Below are 18,214 nucleotides of genomic sequence, written 5' to 3'. Positions count from 1 at the left end.
GTGGAAGTTAGGTTTCAAATGATCAGTGTTTTCGAAATCCATGTTGGTGGCACTGAGGAGGTCATTCTGTTCAAGATATATCACATCACTATGTTTGAGCTCAGAGTTCTATAAGATCCTACAATGAGCTCAGAGTTCTATAAGATCCTACAAAAAAAAGATGTCAGGGGAATCGGACAGTAATTTTGTGAATCACTTTTACTACACTTCCTGTAGACAGGTGTGAGTTGTGCCATTTCCAAAGAACTGGGCATGGATTTTTGTGTAAGGGCTCTACAGTCAATTATAGTTAGAAGAGCTTTGTTCAGTTTTAATGATCTCTGCTGTTTCTCAACACCACTGACACTAATACTTACTTTATTCATCTTTTCAGTGGTATGAGAATTAAACTGGGGAAATGCTCCTGGGTTTTTCTTTGTAAAGGAACATTTAAAAACAGAATTAAGCATTTCAGCTCTTTCTTTACTACCTTCAATTTCAATTCCTGTCTCATTCGGGAGGGACTGGACACTAACTTTGGTGCCACTGACAGCCTTTACATACGGCCAGCATTTCTTTGGGTTCTGCGAAAGATCACGTGACAGTATTTTGCTACAGCAATCATGCATTGCTCTCTTGACAGCCAAATGCATTTCATTCAGCATCTCTATCTATAGCTGTATACTTTGTTTTACACCTATTATGCAGTAATCTCTGTTTCTGTAAAAGTTTCTTTTCAGTGACTGTACATTATGAAGGTACTCTCCCATTTTGAACCACTCTGCTGGGTACATATCTATCCAGTGCATGGTCAACTACTCGTAAAATTAATCCAGAGTTCCTCTATATGCTCCTGCTCTGTACTGAAAGTTTCAAGTTCCTCTTTGATACATTACACTATTGATTATTTTATCTAGTTTACTGTGTGTGTGTGTGTGTGTGTGTTTGTTTTAGTTGTCGTTTGTGTTTTGGTAATCATTGTTGTCACAATGGCATCATGGTCACTTTTATACCAGTTTTGATGTGGACATCCTCAAAGAGGTCAGATGTATTTATTGCCATTAGATCCAATATATTTCCATGATGAGTGGGGTTCCTAACTATCTGTTCTAGGTAGTTTTCAGAGAAGGTGTTTAGTAAAATTTCATAGGATGTCTTCATGCCCGCCAGTAACAGAACTGTAATTTTCCCAGTTAATTGTTGGATGATTAAGGTCTCCACCAGTGATTACAGTGTGATTAGGGAACTTACATAAAGTGAAATGAGGTTTCCTCTAACGTTTTTCGTTACATCAGAAGAGGAGTCTGGTGGATGATAGAAGGATCCAGTTGTCATTTTGTGCCCACCTCAAATACTGAGTCTTGTCCAAACAAATCACATGCAGCTTCAGTTTCTGTCTCGATGGACATTATTGTAAAAATTTTAATGGCACCTTTAATATTCTATTCTGCAAAGTCTAGATTTGAATGTAGCTTATGTACAGGTAAAAAGAAAAAAAGAAATGTTCATGATTATTAAAGTGTAGAGGGGTTAATCTCACAGTAATTTTGAGAGAAATGTTGAATTCCTTCAGGGAGGAAGGAGAAGTTTATTGGACAAGGATGGATGGAGAAACCCATTTGTTATGTGTGATCTGTTACTCCCACACCAAATCTTCTTCAGATTAAATCCTCCTTCCTTTCTGAAGAAGGAGCCAAATGCTCGGAAATGGTATTCTGAAACCTGAAAGTGTTTTTATGTCTTTTGCTGTTTTGTTTGACAGATGGTAAAAGTTGTCTGTCCATAAAATACTGCCAGCCTTTCTGTCTCCTTGTGATTTTAATGATCATTTGAATTTAATTTTCTTTTTCATGCACCAAGTACAGTACTTTGAAGATATTTATCTGCTGATAATGTATGTACTCATTTGCAAAGTCTTGCTCACCTTGGTACTGAGGCATGACTGAAAGCAAATGTAGGTAACAGCCATTATATTCTCTCAGGAGTTACAATTGTACTGTGTGGATTAATTATGATTGCATCGTCATGCGTAACATATTTTGTACATAAAATAGTTCTCCTTTCGGGTGAGGAGTGTTATGAGATATTGGAAGAAGAATTTGACAAAGCAGAAAAAAGTTTCCTGTAGTAGAGAATATAAGAGACAGACAAATAATATCAGAATTGAAGAAAAAATATAACCCCATTATAAATAGATAAATAAATAAATAAAAAGGTGGGGGCAGACAGGTGTGAATATTGCCAAACCATCAGTTTCATTAGGCGTTGTGGAAAATAGTTGTTTGTTGTTGTTGTGGTCTTCTGTCCTGAGACTGGTTTGAAGCAGCTCTCCATGCTACTCTATCCTGTGCAAGCTTCTTCATCTCCCAGTATCTACTGCAACCTACATCCTTCTGAATCTGCTTAGTGTATTCATCTCTTGGTCTCCCTCTACGATTTTTACCCTCCACACTGCCCTCCAATGCTAAATTTGTGATCCCTTGATGCCTCAAAACGTGTCCTACCAACCGATCCCTTCTTCTAGTCAAGTTGTGCCACAAACTTCTCTTCTCCCCAATCCTATTCAATACCTCCTCATTAGTTACGTGATCTACCCACCTTATCTTCAGCATTCTTCTGTAGCACCACATTTCGAAAGCTTCTATTCTCTTCTTGTCCAAACTAGTTATCGTCCATGTTTCACTTCCATACATGGCTACACTCCATACAAATACTTTCAGAAATGACTTCCTGACACTTAAATCTATACTCGATGTTAACAAATTCATCTTCTTGAGAAACGCTTTCCTTGCCATTGCCAGTCTACATTTTATATCCTCTCTACTTCGACCATCATCGGTTATTTTACTCCCTAAATAGCAAAACTCCTTTACTACTTTAAGTGTCTCATTTCCTAATCTAATTCCCTCAGCATCACCCGACTTAATTTGACTACATTCCATTATCCTCGTTTTGCTTTTGTTGATGTTCATCTTATATCCTCCTTTCAAGACATTGTCCATTCCGTTCAACTGCTCTTCCAAGTCCTTTGCTGTCTCTGACAGAATTACAATGTCATCGGCTAACCTCAAAGTTTTTACTTCTTCTCCATGAATTTTAATACCTACTCCGAATTTTTCTTTTGTTTCCTTTACTGCTTGCTCAATATACAGATTGAATAACATCGGGGAGAGGCTACAACCCTGTCTTACTCCTTTCCCAACCACTGCTTCCCTTTCATGCCCCTCGACTCTTATAACTGCCATCTGGTTTCTGTACAAACTGTAAATAGCCTTTCGCTCCCTGTATTTTACCCCTGCCACCTTCAGAATTTGAAAGAGAGTATTCCAGTTAACATTGTCAAAAGCTTTCTCTAAGTCTACAAATGCTAGAAACGTAGGTTTGCCTTTTCTTAATCTTTCTTCTAAGATAAGTCGTAAGGTCAGTATTGCCTCACGTGTTCCAACATTTCTACGGAATCCAAACTGATCTTCCCCGAGGTCGGCTTCTACCAGTTTTTCCATTCGTCTGTAAAGAATTCGCGTTAGTATTTTGCAGCTGTGACTTATTAAACTGATAGTTCGGTAATTTTCACATCTGTCAACACCTGCTTTCTTTGGGATTGGAATTATTATATTCTTCTTGAAGTCTGAGGGTATTTCGCCTGTCTCATACATTGTGCTCACCAGATGGTAGAGTTTTGTCATGACTGGCTCTCCTGAGGCCATCAGTAGTTCAAATGGAATGTTGTCTACTCCCGGGGCCTTGTTTCGACTCAGGTCTTTCAGTGCTCTGTCAAACTCTTCACGCAGTATCTTTTCTCCCATTTCGTCTTCATCTACATCCTCTTCCATTTCCATAATATTGTCCTCAAGTACATCGCCCTTGTATAAACCCTCTATATACTCCTTCCACCTTTCTGCCTTCCCTTCTTTGCTTAGAACTGGGTTGCCATCTGAGCTCTTGATATTCATACAAGTGGTTCTCTTCTCTCCAAAGGTCTCTTTAATTTTCCTGTAGGCAGTATCTATCTTACCCCTAGTGAGATAAGCCTCTACATCCTTACATTTGTCCTCTAGCCATTCCTGCTTAGCAGTTTTGCACTTCCTGTCGATCTCATTTTTGAGACGTCTGTATTCCTTTTTGCCTGCTTCATTTACTGCATTTTTGTATTTTCTCCTTTCATCAATTAAATTCAATATTTCTTCTGTTACCCAAGGATTTCTATTAGCCCTCGTCTTTTTACCTACTTGATCCTCTGCTGCCTTCACTACTTCATCCCTCAGAGCTACCCATTCTTCTTCTACTGTATTTCTTTCCCCCATTCCTGTCAATTGTTCCCTAATGCTCTCCCTGAAACTCTGTACAACCTCTGGTTCTTTCAGTTTATCCAGGTCCCATCTCCTTAAATTCCCACCTTTTTGCAGTTTCTTCAGTTTCAATCTGCAGTTCATAACCAATAGATTGTGGTCAGAATCCACATCTGCCCCAGGAAATGTCTTACAATTTAAAACCTGGTTCCTAAATCTCTGTCTTACCATTATATAATCTATCTGATACCTACTAGTATCTCCAGGATTCTTCCAGGTATACAACCTTCTTTTATGATTCTTGAACCAAGTGTTGGCTATGATTAAGTTATGCTCTGTGCAAAATTCTACAAGGCGGCTTCCTCTTTCATTCCTTCCCCCCAATCCATATTCACCTACTATGTTTCCTTCTCTCCCTTTTCCTACTGACGAATTCCAGTCACCCATGACTATTAAATTTTCGTCTCCTTTCACTACCTGAATAATTTCTTTTATCTCGTCATACATTTCATCTATTTCTTCATCATCTGCAGAGGTAGTTGGCATATAAACTTGTACTACTGTAGTAGGCATGGGCTTTGTGTCTATCTTGGCCACAATAATGCGTTCACTATGCTGTTTGTAGTAGCTAACCCGCATTCCTATTTTTTTATTCATTATTAAACCTACTCCTGCATTACCCCTATTTGATTTTGTATTTATAACCCTGTAATCACCTGACCAAAAGTCTTGTTCCTCCTGCCACCGAACTTCACTAATTCCCACTATATCTAACTTTAACCTATCCATTTCCCTTTTTAAATTTTCTAACCTACCTGCCCGATTAAGGGATCTGACATTCCACGCTCCGATCCGTAGGACGCCAGTTTTCTTTCTCCTGATAACGACGTCCTCCTGAGTAGTCCCCGCCCGGAGATCCGAATGGGGGACTATTTTACCTCCGGAATATTTTACCCAAGAGGACGCCATCATCATTTAATCATACAGTAGAGCTGCATGTCCTCGGGAAAAATTACGGCTGTAGTTTCCCCTTGCTTTCAGCCGTTCGCAGTACCAGCACAGCAAGGCCGTTTTGGTTAATGTTACAAGGCCAGATCAGTCAATCATCCAGACTGTTGCCCCTGCAACTACTGAAAAGGCTGCTGCCCCTCTTCAGGAACCACATGTTTGTCTGGCCTCTCAACAGATACCCCTCCGTTGTGGTTGCACCTACGGTACGGCCATCTGTATCGCTGAGGCACGCAAGCCTCCCCACCAGCGGCAAGGTCCATGGTTCATGGGGGGGTGGAAAATAGTAACATGAATTATCTACAGAAAAATGGACTGACTGGTAGAAGCTGAGCTCGAGGAAAGTCTTTTTGGATTCAGAAGAAATGTAAGCACACATGAAGCAATACTTCTACTATAACTAAGACAAACCTGTGTTTATTGCATTTGGCAATGATCACTGGAATATACGTTTTGAAATTCTGATGTTATTAAGTACAACTTGTATAGAAACCAGACTGAAGTCAAAAGAGTCGAAGGACATGGAAGGAATGCAGTAGCTGAGAAAGGAGTTAGTAAAGGCCCCCATGTTATTCAGTCTGTAGATTGAGCAAAAAGTAAAGATGTAAAGGTTTGACAGTGACATTATAATTCTATCAGAGACAGTAAAAGAACTGGAAAAATCAGTTAAATGGAATGGGTAGTGTCTTGAAAGCAGGTTATTAAATGAACAAAGGTAATAGAGTGTAATCAAAAGAAATCAGTTGACTTGTGGTGAACTGAATTTGAAACAAATAACTGATGATGACAGAACTAAAGAGGATATAAAATGTAGACTAACAGTGGCAGAAAAATGTTTTGTGAGAAAGAAAAATTAGATCACCAGACAAAATATTACCTGTGATGTAAAAGAGCACACTGATCACTTTGGAGCAATGTTGGTAATGAAGAACTGGTAACAGGCAGTCATGTGGCCCTCCATCCCTAACATAAATCATATGAGTGAGATGGCATGTGTGTGTGTGTGTGTGTGTGTGTGTGTGTGTGTGTGTGTGTGTGTGTGCGCGCCAATGGAATTGGCACAAGAAGGTGGGTCAACATGGAAACATGACAGAATGGGAGAAAGATACTGTCTGGATGTGTCCATGACCAGAATGTGAATGAAGGTGCCTGATTTGTTGATGTGTCAACACAGGCTATTCATGTTTCATAATTGGGACTTTGTCGAGAGTGTCTTTCTGATTGATGTCCTTCGAAAAACATGGCACTTTGTGCCTGTCAAACTCCTCACTTGGTGTGCACACCAAGTGGGAAAGTGCAAATGCATTTGAGTGCTGAGTGATAGGCTGATAATAGATCTCATTGGTATAGTTACTCAGGAACTATACCCAACCTTGCAGCCACTGAGTTGTCTTATGGGGAAGTTTTGAATGGGGCTGAGTTGTGAAATGAGGGACTTGTGATTGGTGATCAACTGAAACAGTTTGTGAGTAATACCTCTGTAATGTTTCATTGCAAATACACTGGGCTGCTCTATGATGTGCGTATATTTGTGAGACAGCAGGGCACCAATGCCACAATCCGGTATATCAGTGGCAGCATTAAATGTTTCCTGAGATGGAATATTGCATAACAACCTAAGTTGCATGAAATTTGTCTAGTGGGCCTCTGACCACACAAAATTGACCCCCGTTTTCTGCAAATGATTAAGCAAGTAGGAAATCTAGGCTGCATTGGGGACAAATTACACATAATAATTCACTTTATCCAGGAACGACTTGTTATTTGAGCTTCTTAGGAGCAGGCAAGTTAATAATTGTGTCCACGTGACTCTGTGTGTGCGTGAACCTGTCTTTACTTAAGACATGCCCCAAGTACGTTACCCATTTGCTCAAAGTAACTATATTTGTTGTGATAACACAAACCATGGACTTAGAGCCGCTCGTACATCATCTGTAGGTTAGGTACGAGAGCTGCTCCCACATGGCCCCAGTAATTAACAAGTCATCTAAGTAATCAACACAGCTGGGGATACCTTGGATGAGTTGCTCAAGATATCTCTGAAATATTGTGGGGACACTTGTAACCCCAAATGGCAACCTATTATAATGACATGCCAAATGATGTATTAATCAGCAAAAACTGTTTCATCTGATCAATTGCAGGTAATTGAAAAGTAGGCATCAGTGAGATCTATCTTTGAAAAATAATGGCCCCAGCCAATTTTGCCAGCAATTCCTGTGGCTTAGGAATGGGATACAGCCAGACATCTGCTCGAGCATTAATGGAAGATGGCAAATCACCACAAATATGAAGTGATACATTTGGTTTCTTAAAAACATCCACGGACATAGCCCACTGGTTAGATGATACGGGATATATAACTCTAACCTATGTAGTTCTGCTTTAACTTGATCATCAATAGTGAAGGCTGTGGACAAGCTCTACAAGATTTATGCAGTGCCGATTGCTTTAAGGATATGTGGGTCTGGAACCCTGTTGCACAACCTAATTTAGTTTCAAACAATTGCTTATATTGCACACACAATGTGTCAAGTTTCTGTGCATGGTATCACAGTTGAGACTGGTCTTGGATCTGTAAACCAAAAAGCACAAAAGTGTCTAAGCCAAAAATGTTAGTTGTCCAAGAGTTGACTACTAGCCGTGTTAGTTGCTGAGTTACATTTTTATGCTTAACTTGGACTTTGACATAACCTGCAACAGGATTAACTGGCCATTGTATAGCACCGCTTTGTGCTGAGGAGATCACAGCTGCTGGAGCCAATCGCTATTATTGTCTTCATTAATTAGACATCCGACCATTCCTGTGTCCAGCTGAAAATCCACTATTGCTCCATTAATGTCCAGTTTCATCATGAGCCTCTATCCCATCTTTTGCTGCTATGGGCACCGACTAGATTGCGTGCAGCATGCTGACAACTGAGGCAAACACCTAAGTTTTGTGGCATGAAAAACAGGTAATATTACAGAAAGAGCAGTGACACCACAGATGTCGCGAGCCGCAATCTGGACACAGTTTAATGGCACAAAGTTTTCTGGGGTCCTTTGACAACGATGAGGAGGAAACTGTTGTATGAGCCTTCATTCACTCTGGGACACACCAAAAGTAAACAAAGTGCTTCCGTTTTTCATGTCAAACAACAATGAAGGTAGTGGATCACTATCTACTGCACTAATTCCAGAATCCCATGTCGCCAGATGAACAGGCACTTGGTAAATCGGATGTTGACATTGATTGGAAGTCATTAGTTGATCATAGAGACAGGGTCGATAATACTCTGACAGTGTCGACAACAGGGAATCATGAAACATAGCTTGTGCTGATGCAGCTACTCTGTGAGCTTTGGCAAGTTTTGACACACTGCTCAGGCTGGGATCAGCTTTCAGAACTTTCTTTCTGTCAGGAGAAATATTTATAACAACATCACAGATTAATGAGTTGACATACTATATGCCAGCACTGTTTACAGAAAATATCACACTTGTGAGCTAAGCCTTGCAAGTAAGCATCCCATGCTGCGTATGTTTGCTTCCATTGCTTAATACATTGGTTAAATTTGAGCCCAGCTGCAACTACATGTGTTTGGTGAACAATAGTAGTCAGGCGGCAAACCACATACATCAGAAAGTCTCAAATCACTGTGGTCTGAGAGTGTGTGTAGCTTTTGCACCACTTTGTGCAGTTTATTAATAGAAGCCAGAGTGTACTCTGACATTCAGGGTCAGTTACTTGATTTCTCTTTTTGAAGAAGCAAGCATGTGGAGGAGTGGGAGGCAGGGAAACTGCAATTGTAGACTGTTACTGGTTTTGCAGCAGTAGTAACAACAGTTTCTGTTGTTGCTGGTGGAATTCCCACTGCTGTTCATACTGCTGCTGTTTAAGTTCTTACTTTTTTTCGTGCTATTGCAGTTGCTGCAGTTATTGTTGATGTTGCAAGTGCAACTGCTGCTGCCAAAACCTTAGAAAATCATGATTCATGCCACATTGGAATAGTTGTGACAAGAAATTTCTCATCATAGAGTTTTTGACCTACTCTTTATACATAGAACATATTTATGATCACTCACACTTTGCAGTAACAGAGAGGCCAGTGGAACAAACAGGGATTCCTGAGGTCAATGATGGTGGAGTTCTTGAAGTGAATGTCTAAACAGAAACAAGTCCAGAGTGTAGCAAAGTCCTCTTAAGCATATACCAATAATCCGGAGAGTAATCCAAATCTAAAATATAATACAGGCAAAGTCAAAACTCTACCGATCAATAGTGTGTACTTAATGCTTCAGTGAGTTGGTAAGGTTGAGTAACCACGGTTGGACCACAGCATTTATAGGAAGTCTTGCATTGGTAGACATCTTCATATTACATGCTTGTGGCTATATCAGTGCCTTGCATGGGGGCAAGCTACAGGGGGAGTATGTAGCCCAAGCATCTGTGACATGTTCTCCATGTTGATACTAGGGCTTGGTAGCGAGTCAAAGTCGTTGCCAGATACTAAATTTTTAGGTGCAAGACATTTGGACAAGTCTTCTCATAGTTCTAATAAGACTATTTGTGCGACATGCATAAGGACAGCACATGGAGGTAGCCGTTGCACACCATCCTCTACCTTTGTAAACTGCCCAGAATATAACTCCCCATCCCCCTCAGTCATTGACATGTTCCATTTTCAAAAGGGAGAAGAAAATCAAGGAGTGTGAAACATGTCACTGCCATGCCATGAAAAAGTTCGAACGACTTCCACCCAATCGACATGATGTCAAACTTTGTATCAAATTCCACATCTAGTGTGATGACGAGATCTCAGACAGCAACTTATGGCCCTGTCCACAGCTAATTGTCTGCTTTTCAGTCGGAGAGGGGGGGCATCAGCTCTCTTGACTTCCCCAGCCGCTTCTCAACTCGCACCTCTGACACTTCTGTTGGTAGCCACACCTACTGAAGTGCCCTCCATCCAGGATGAAACAGACCAGCAATATATCACCAGCTAGTGGATGAAAGAGCCAAATACTGGGGGTCATAGAAAATAACAGTTCTCTTCTGCCCCGGAAGTCAAGACAGTAAAATCCTTACAGCAATTGAAACCTCACAGGGATGATAGGGAAAAATCAGAAGTTAAACCAAATTTTGCTGCTCCGGTGGACCCCTATCCCATCCCTTAGTCGAGCCTACGAATGCTGATGAAGAATCACACATTCAGGTGGAGCAAGACTTGGAAGCGAAGTAATTTGTTCTTCTGTTTCCACTTCACTGCTTTCTCAGATCCCAATCTGCCATTCATTCGGTGGAACAGTAATGGATACCAATCTTCACCTGGCTGAACACCATCAGTTATTAGCTGCTACTATTCAGTCGGCGTGGAACTACAGTCTGAGACATTTCTCAGACACCAACTCTTCTTCTTCTTCTTCTTCTTCTTCTTCTCATTGCATTACAACACTGTGTGGGTTTTAGCCTCATCAACAAGCTTCCTCCATTCTGCCCTCTCCGCCATGGTTCTCTGACATCCTTGGACTCGGATAGATGTTTTTTATCTTGTTACATGTCATCTGTCCACCGTTTTCGTGGCCTTCCCCTCTGTATTCTTCCGGTTGGCCTCCATTCAAAAATCTTTTTAGTTGTTCTTCCAGTATCCATCCTGAGGACATGTCCAAGCCAGGATATTCTTCTGCTTTTTATGATTCTTATGAAGTCAGCTCCTTGGATCAGGATGTCCAGCTCAGTATTTGTCTTAGATCTCCAGAAACCTTTACTATCCGGAACTGCTCCACAGATCTTGCACACCACTCTACAATCAAATATCCTGAGCTGCTGCTCATCAACACTCATTAGTGTCCATGTTTCACATCCTTAGGCTACACTGGCTGGATCATGACCTTATATAGCTGCAGCTTCAGCTGCCTATTTAATAACCTAGAGGGCAACGATTTCTTAAACGTGTGGAAACATCTATTACCATTTAGGATGTGGAGTTTTATTTCAGTTGACATGGAATTTCTGCTGTTAGTACTAGAGCCCAAATAGTCAAAATGTTCTGCACATGTTCAAAAATGAAACCATCTGCTGATAGTCTATCGAAGTTTTATTTTCCTTCCTGGTGAAATATATCTACTTAGCTTTTGTTTCATTTATAGAAAGGCCTCTAGGTTCTGTGGCTTCTTTCAGCTCGGATCTTGTCCTCTCTAATAATCCCCTTCTACTACTAATAATTGCTACATCGTCAGCATATGCGCATATCTGAGCTGACTTTGTGCCATGTAACCAGATATCTGAAGCTTCCGCATGGCTGCTTCAAGAGCCATATTGAAAAGCATCATAGAGAGCGCGTCCCCTTGTCTGACTCCTTTACCAATGCTAAACCAATTGCTCAGTTCTCCATCCTCTCACAAGGCAGCCTTGGAACCAGCCAACATTGCTTGAATACATGAGAAATGCTTCAATGGTATACCAACCAGCAGCAGGAATGCTGGAGCAGGTGTAAATGGGAAATGCCTGTATGGCTGCTCCCATAAGCCACCGCACCAAGTTTCAACTTGGTTTGTGTAAATAGTATGTTTTGTTAATTATCTGTGACAAGATAATACTGTATGCGAGATACAGGCTTCACCCAAATATGTGGGGGTTGTGTGGCTTTCAGAATAGATAGTGCTCTCCTGCATGGGAGGAATGGTCAGGTCTAGTATTATTATTCAAGTCTCATGAAATAAATGTTTTTGGTTGTGTTGTGTAATTAACTTTCCAATAAATTTCTTTCAGGTGGTGATGCTGAACAGTTCATCTGAAGGAACCAGCCAAAATGGATATGTGAAAAAATCACCATTTGCATTTATTTCAAATTTATTTAAAAGAAAGAAAAATCGTGGTTCAAGAAATGATGTGAAGTTCAAGGACTGTGCTTTTGGGGCAATGGAAGGTGGATCAGGATGTCCATGTATGTTGGAAACCTTTTGATAGTGTGTTTCAGTCTAGTTCATATTATGTTTTGTGTTTTCCATTGCTAGTTAGTTTCTTGCTTTTGCATCTTCCACAATGCCTGAAATCTAGAGAGCAACATATTTATTTGGCCATTGTATAGTAACATTTTTTCTTTTAAATTATACTGCCAAATAATTTCTTTACTGGCATTACACACACACACACACACACACACACACACACACACACACACACACACAAGTTGGCAGAAAATGTTTATGCTATGTATATTATTTTATCCGGCATATGTCATTGTTAGTTTATTAGTTATCTGAATGTTCCAGGGATTATAATTGCCATCTCTTTCTATGAAATGGAGCGAATAAGCTCTCTATTGTAATATACATTTTTGTGTCATAACACAAGGAAAAAGTAAATACATTCAGCTCTAGGCATGAGCATGTAGAGGAATTGTTCCTCAAGTTTAGAAAAATAATTGTCCAAGCAGTGGACAGAAACGTATTTAATAGATCATTTCATGATCATGGAAGGGTCCCTTCATGGCATACAGTCTCTATAAAGAAACTTCTAAAGAAATAGTGACTGCTGCACAATAGGTGTAAAACAAAACATAGGGCTGTAGATCGAGGAATTGGGAGTGCAACACATTTGGTTACAAAAGGAGGACCTCTTACAAAACCTAAAGATATTTTGGTCATACCTGACGGCTGTCAGTAGCACCAAAGTTTGCGTCCAGATACTCCTGGAAGGCACAACAGAAACCAAGGGTAGCAAAGAGACAGCAGAAATGATGAACTTCATTTTCAAATGTTCCTTCACAGAGGAAGATCATGGAGTTCTGCACCAGTTTAATTCTTGCTTTACTTGAAATGTTCCTCAGTTTTAGAAATGTGAATGTTCAGTTCGTGAGTGTTGTTATTCTAATCCAAGAACACTGTAATTTTACCGAGCGAGGTGGCGCAGTGGTTAGACACTGGACTCGCATTCGGGAGGACGACGGTTCAATCCCGCGTCCGGCCATCCTGATTTAGGTTTTCCGTGATTTCCCTAAATCACTCCAGGCAAATGCCGGAATGGTTCCTCTGAAAGGGCACGGCCGACTTCCTTCCCCATCCTTCCCTAATCCGATGAGACCGATGACCACGCTGTCTGGTCTCCTTGCCCAAAACAACCAACCAACACTGTAATTTATTTCTCAAACGGTACACACACATGGAAGACAAGGTACAACACAACTATCAGTAAGGAAGGGACTGGCAGAGTCTTGTGCTCTGGACTATATATTTATTATTTCCAAGAGGGGGCACAGCTGGCATGCTACGCATACAACTGCTGTCGCATTAGCAGGCTGGGTGGCCCTAGTGGCTGAATAAAGTACAGATGTCACACAAGAACTGTGAAGCAGCACACACAAAATTGGTAGTTATAGCACTTGTCTTCCTTTGCGAAGAAGTGAGCACTGCGCTCACATCTATTTCTTCTATAGTCAATGTAGATTGTTGAGTTATGTGTTGTATAGCCCCCAGTGCATATAGTCAGAAGTGGCATGAGCAAGGACAAGTGCGTGTCCGCCCCCTGTGAGAGGCTGTATGATAGGATAGGCAACACTGGCACAGTGTCCATTTTGACATCTGAGTCCAGTCTCAGGGAAGGAGGATGCGGTGAAGGTGTTGGAACAGTGGCACTAGCTGTGATGGAGGCGGTGAAGGCGTCAGCTGTGACAGTGTGGGAACCTGGGTCCCACTGTGGCCCCTGACAGCTGAAGGGGGCACCCACAGCAGAGGAAACAGTTGTAAAAATGTCAGCAGTGGTGGCGGAAAAGGCAAGGGCACTTCCCATGATGTAGGAGACAACCAGGAGATGGTGGACGGAGGGACGGTGGAGGCGCACTTGGTAAGCACCCGCCCAGTGAGGTCTTAGCTGGTCAGTGTGTTGTGACACCATCCACTTAGCTATGTGGACAATGCAGAGGCGTTGGCCACGGATACTCTTGATTACCGGTGGTACTCATTGTGGCCATTGGGCAATCCCATGAGCCAATACAGCTGTGCCAGGCCGGAAGTGCTGTGGCACCAGTGCTGGTGGGTGGCCTGGCATCAGCTGAAGCTTGCAGCAGAGTCCAGGGCTGATGACCATGCAACAACTCCACCTGACCTTAATCGCCAATGGGGGTGAGTGAGCCTATAAGAACTGAGGAACTGGATAAGAGCTACTTCCAGTGGCACATCCAGAACGTAATTTTTCATCTGAGTCTTAAATATTCGTACTAGTCATTCTGCTTCCTCATTCGATTGAGAGTGAAAAGGAGGAGACATAACTAGGAGAGCACCACTTTCTTTTCTTTTCTTTTCTTTTTTTTTTTTTTTACAAAAATCTTCAAGTGCCTGAGATATGAACTGGGGGCCATTGTCTGTAACATATACAGAAGACCTTCCACTGCAAAAATTTTTTACAGAGCCGAATTGGTTGCTGTTGCAGAAGTAAACAGGCTGTGCACCACATACAGAAATGTAGGGTAAACATCAGTTATAACAAGCCAGTAGAAAGTCAAAAAAGTTCCACAAAATCTACATAAATTTGTTCCCAAGGCTGCTGTGGATCTGGCCATAGTGACAAAGAAGCAAGGGGAGCCACCTGATGGGTGGCATACTGCAGGCAGGCTACAAGAACTTGCACCATTTTTCCATCAATATCTGGCCAAAAAACATGTCTACATGCTAACACTTTTGTATGTGACACACCCCAGTGGTTGACATGTAATAAATGTATAACCTCACACTGAAGGGCAGACAGGACTACCATCTGAGGAGTGGAGTCCTCTCTAGCTAACAGCAACACTCCATCCCAAACAGAAAGATGATTTTGTAATGCAAAATAATTTCTCAGTGGATCAGAAACACGACCTGGAGGTTTTTCCAGCCAGCCATGTTGCTCAAAACAACTTTACTTAAAACAAGATTAAGATCCACGGCTACTGCGGCTGCAGTTTTAGTGCTAGTAACAGGAAAACCATCAACAACTTTTTGAGCTTCCACATCTAAATGAAAACAAAGTAATTCCTCTTTATCAAGCTGTGGATTAGGACTAATCGGCAAACACGATAAGGCATCAGCATTTGCATGTTGCACTGCTGGTTGAAAATGTATCTCATATTTTTATCATGACAAGAAAAGAGCCCACCACTGTAAGCAATGTGCGGCTTTGTCCAGTGAGGATGCCGAAGGGTTGAAAAGAGACACCAATGGTATTTGGCCTGTGGACAGGTAAAACTTTGACCCGTATAAGAGCACACATGATCTCCAAAGCCTTGTTCTCTATCTGAGAATAACTCTGTTGCGCAAAATTTAAGGACTTAGAGGCATATGCAATAGAACATTTAGAACCATCCACACACTTATGAACAAGAATGGTACCATTGCCAACTGAGATGTATCTGTCTTTAACACTAGGCGCTGGGCCAGCTGAAAAGTGACCAAACAGGCTGACTGCAGCTTAAATTTCAACTTGAATGCCTGGTCTCAAGTCGGGGACTAGTGGAAAGGAACATCTTTACATAATAATGCGTGGAATTGTTGTGCCGCAGTAGTAGTGTCCAGTATTAATGCAATTTTGCAGTGTGGCAATAGCATCAATATGCTGACACAATTGTTTAACGCCAGCACGCGCCACATCAGAGACCAAATAAATAATGATGGTTGAAGAAACTGTGTCTTGTCCAAATCACACTTTAACCCTGCATACTGTAAAACAGAAAATAGAACATGAAGGTTCTGCAAATGTTCCTCTGTAGAGGTACCATACATAACTGTTTCATCTGAATAGTTGATGCAGCCTTGAACTGATGCAATAAGTTGTTCTAAAAAACAATGAAAAATAGCCACACCAAAAGGCAAACACTGATATTGATAAAGCCCAAATGGGATATTGATAACAAGAAGGCATTTATATTCCTCATTAAGTGGCAACAGTAAATATGCCTATGCCAAGTGAATCTTTGAAAGAGAATGGCCTTTTAGTAATTTTGCTAACACCTTGTGCATTAATAGATATTTTAAAAAAGCAGTGCAGAGGCATAATTTACTGGTAGGTTTTTTGACTATCATCAGTGGTACTTACCACTCACTGGAAGAAATAGGTTGTATAACATCAAGGGATTGAAGACAAATCTAATTCTGTTTTTTTATTCCCTTTAAAGTTACCGGTACTAGGTGGGTGCTGAAAAACTGGGGGTGGTCATTGTTTGATCATAATATGAGCTTGTAATTCTGTTGCACAACACACTTTTAGAGGAAGTAGAGAGGAAAATTTGGCACAGACAGCATCTAGCAATTCATATGCAACTTGATCAGAAACCAAATGTGCTTCAGCATCGATGGAGAATACAAACAGTTTAAAAATGTCCAAACCAAACAAATTTTCATTGTTCACAACGAGGAATGTTAATGAATGAACCACAGCCTTGTAAGTCACAGCTATAGAAAACTGTCCAAGAATGGGAATCTGTTGTTTGTTATAATATGTCAGCCTCAGAAGAGGAGAACCCAAATCCACATAAGTCTGAGAATTCACAAACGCTGCTTCTGCATCCATGTCTCCCTGCGTTTTCAGTTATTTTTTAAACACACACACACTTCAATGGATAACTTGCTTTGAGACACCATCACTGATGATACACTGTTCACATCCATGTTCATTTTGTCCTCACTCAAGTTTTGAAAGGAGTTACATGCAGAACCAATGTGTCCTTTCTTATGGTACCTATTACACATTGCCCAGCTCTTGGGACATATGGTCCATTCATGTTGTATGAAGCAGTACAGGCATGAAGACAGTGGAGCATGAGGCTGTCGCTGTTGTGATGTGGACTGTTGTCACAAATGCCAGTTACATATATGATGCTGAGATGTCTGCTGGACTGCTGCAATAGCATCTATGTTCCCATGTGAACTGACTGAAGGCTGGGAGGGGTAAGAGGAACTGATTTCTTAAACTTTGTACCAGGCTCCTATCGGACTTCCTGAAATTTTTAAATTTTCAAATGACTGAGCTATGTTCAATACTTATGTAAGCATAGAATTTTCACACTGTAGAGCTCGCTCTTGTAATTCCCTATCATGAGCAAAACGTATGACTGCATCGTGAACCATTTGATTGGTGTAGGATTCCTTATGAACATGTCACAAAATTACGATGGTGGCTAAGCCCGTGTACCTCCAGTGCCCATGCCGTGTATGTTTTGGCAGCAGTGAAATTCCATACGAGAAGCAATAATGCGAGTACATTTACAGTGATAGGTAGAAAGTATGTAATCTATTGCTCAAACAGTACACACACATGGATGACATGGTACAACACAATCAGCAATACGCAAGTGGTCAGCGGAGCCTTGCACTCCAGCCTGTATATTCATTAGTGTGTAAATCACATTAATGTGGACTTCTCCTCTGTTGCAGCTGCGTACTGAAATCTGGAAGCTGTGACTAAATTTTTGACATTCTTCTATGTAATAGAAGGCATTTCCTGTGAACACAGGTACATTGCTCCTTCTATTGCAAATTGGTATATGAAAGACAACACTAATATATAATGAGTGTTCATATGTTTGATATTACATTGCATGAACTCTGTCTGACAGTAACAAATGACAGTATTGTACAAATTGACAAATAACTAACCATGATATCAGCACCATTGTTGTGGCATCCCTTTTATTCGATGGCACACCCTGCTCCTTCAAAACCAGGACACTACAGCATCTAATAACTGCCAAGCCAGTAGGTACTGCAATGTATAATAAACAGCAATTGTCGTCACACCTTGAAGATGCGTGGCATCTATCTGTACCATTTTACATGCACAAGCAATAACAAAACCATCCAAACAGTTTGTGATTTTAAACTACTTAACTACAATAAAATACTTCCAGCTGTGATGATCATCACTAGACAGTTAGCTACTTTGGGTAACACATCACTTTCCCAAAGTGGTGTGTTACACCACACAC

At 41.0% G+C, this 18,214-nt stretch overlaps 1 protein-coding gene across 1 annotated transcript in view; it reads left to right on the top strand.

Annotated features, from left to right (window-relative positions):
* The window catches only part of LOC126187504 (uncharacterized), an 87,905-nt gene that overhangs the window by 7,114 nt on the left and 62,577 nt on the right, over positions 1-18,214 (top strand). The window contains exon 2 of the mRNA XM_049928622.1: positions 12,031-12,205. Within this exon, the coding sequence (XP_049784579.1) occupies positions 12,037-12,205 (169 nt within the window). The 5' untranslated portion in view covers positions 12,031-12,036. The remainder of the gene's footprint in view (positions 1-12,030; positions 12,206-18,214) is intronic.

The sequence above is a fragment of the Schistocerca cancellata genome, chromosome 5 (genome assembly GCF_023864275.1).
Source record: "Schistocerca cancellata isolate TAMUIC-IGC-003103 chromosome 5, iqSchCanc2.1, whole genome shotgun sequence".
NCBI classification, from domain to species: Eukaryota; Metazoa; Arthropoda; class Insecta; order Orthoptera; family Acrididae; genus Schistocerca; species Schistocerca cancellata.
Note: the sequence above shows the minus strand (reverse complement) of the source record. Positions and strands in the feature narration are given on the sequence as shown.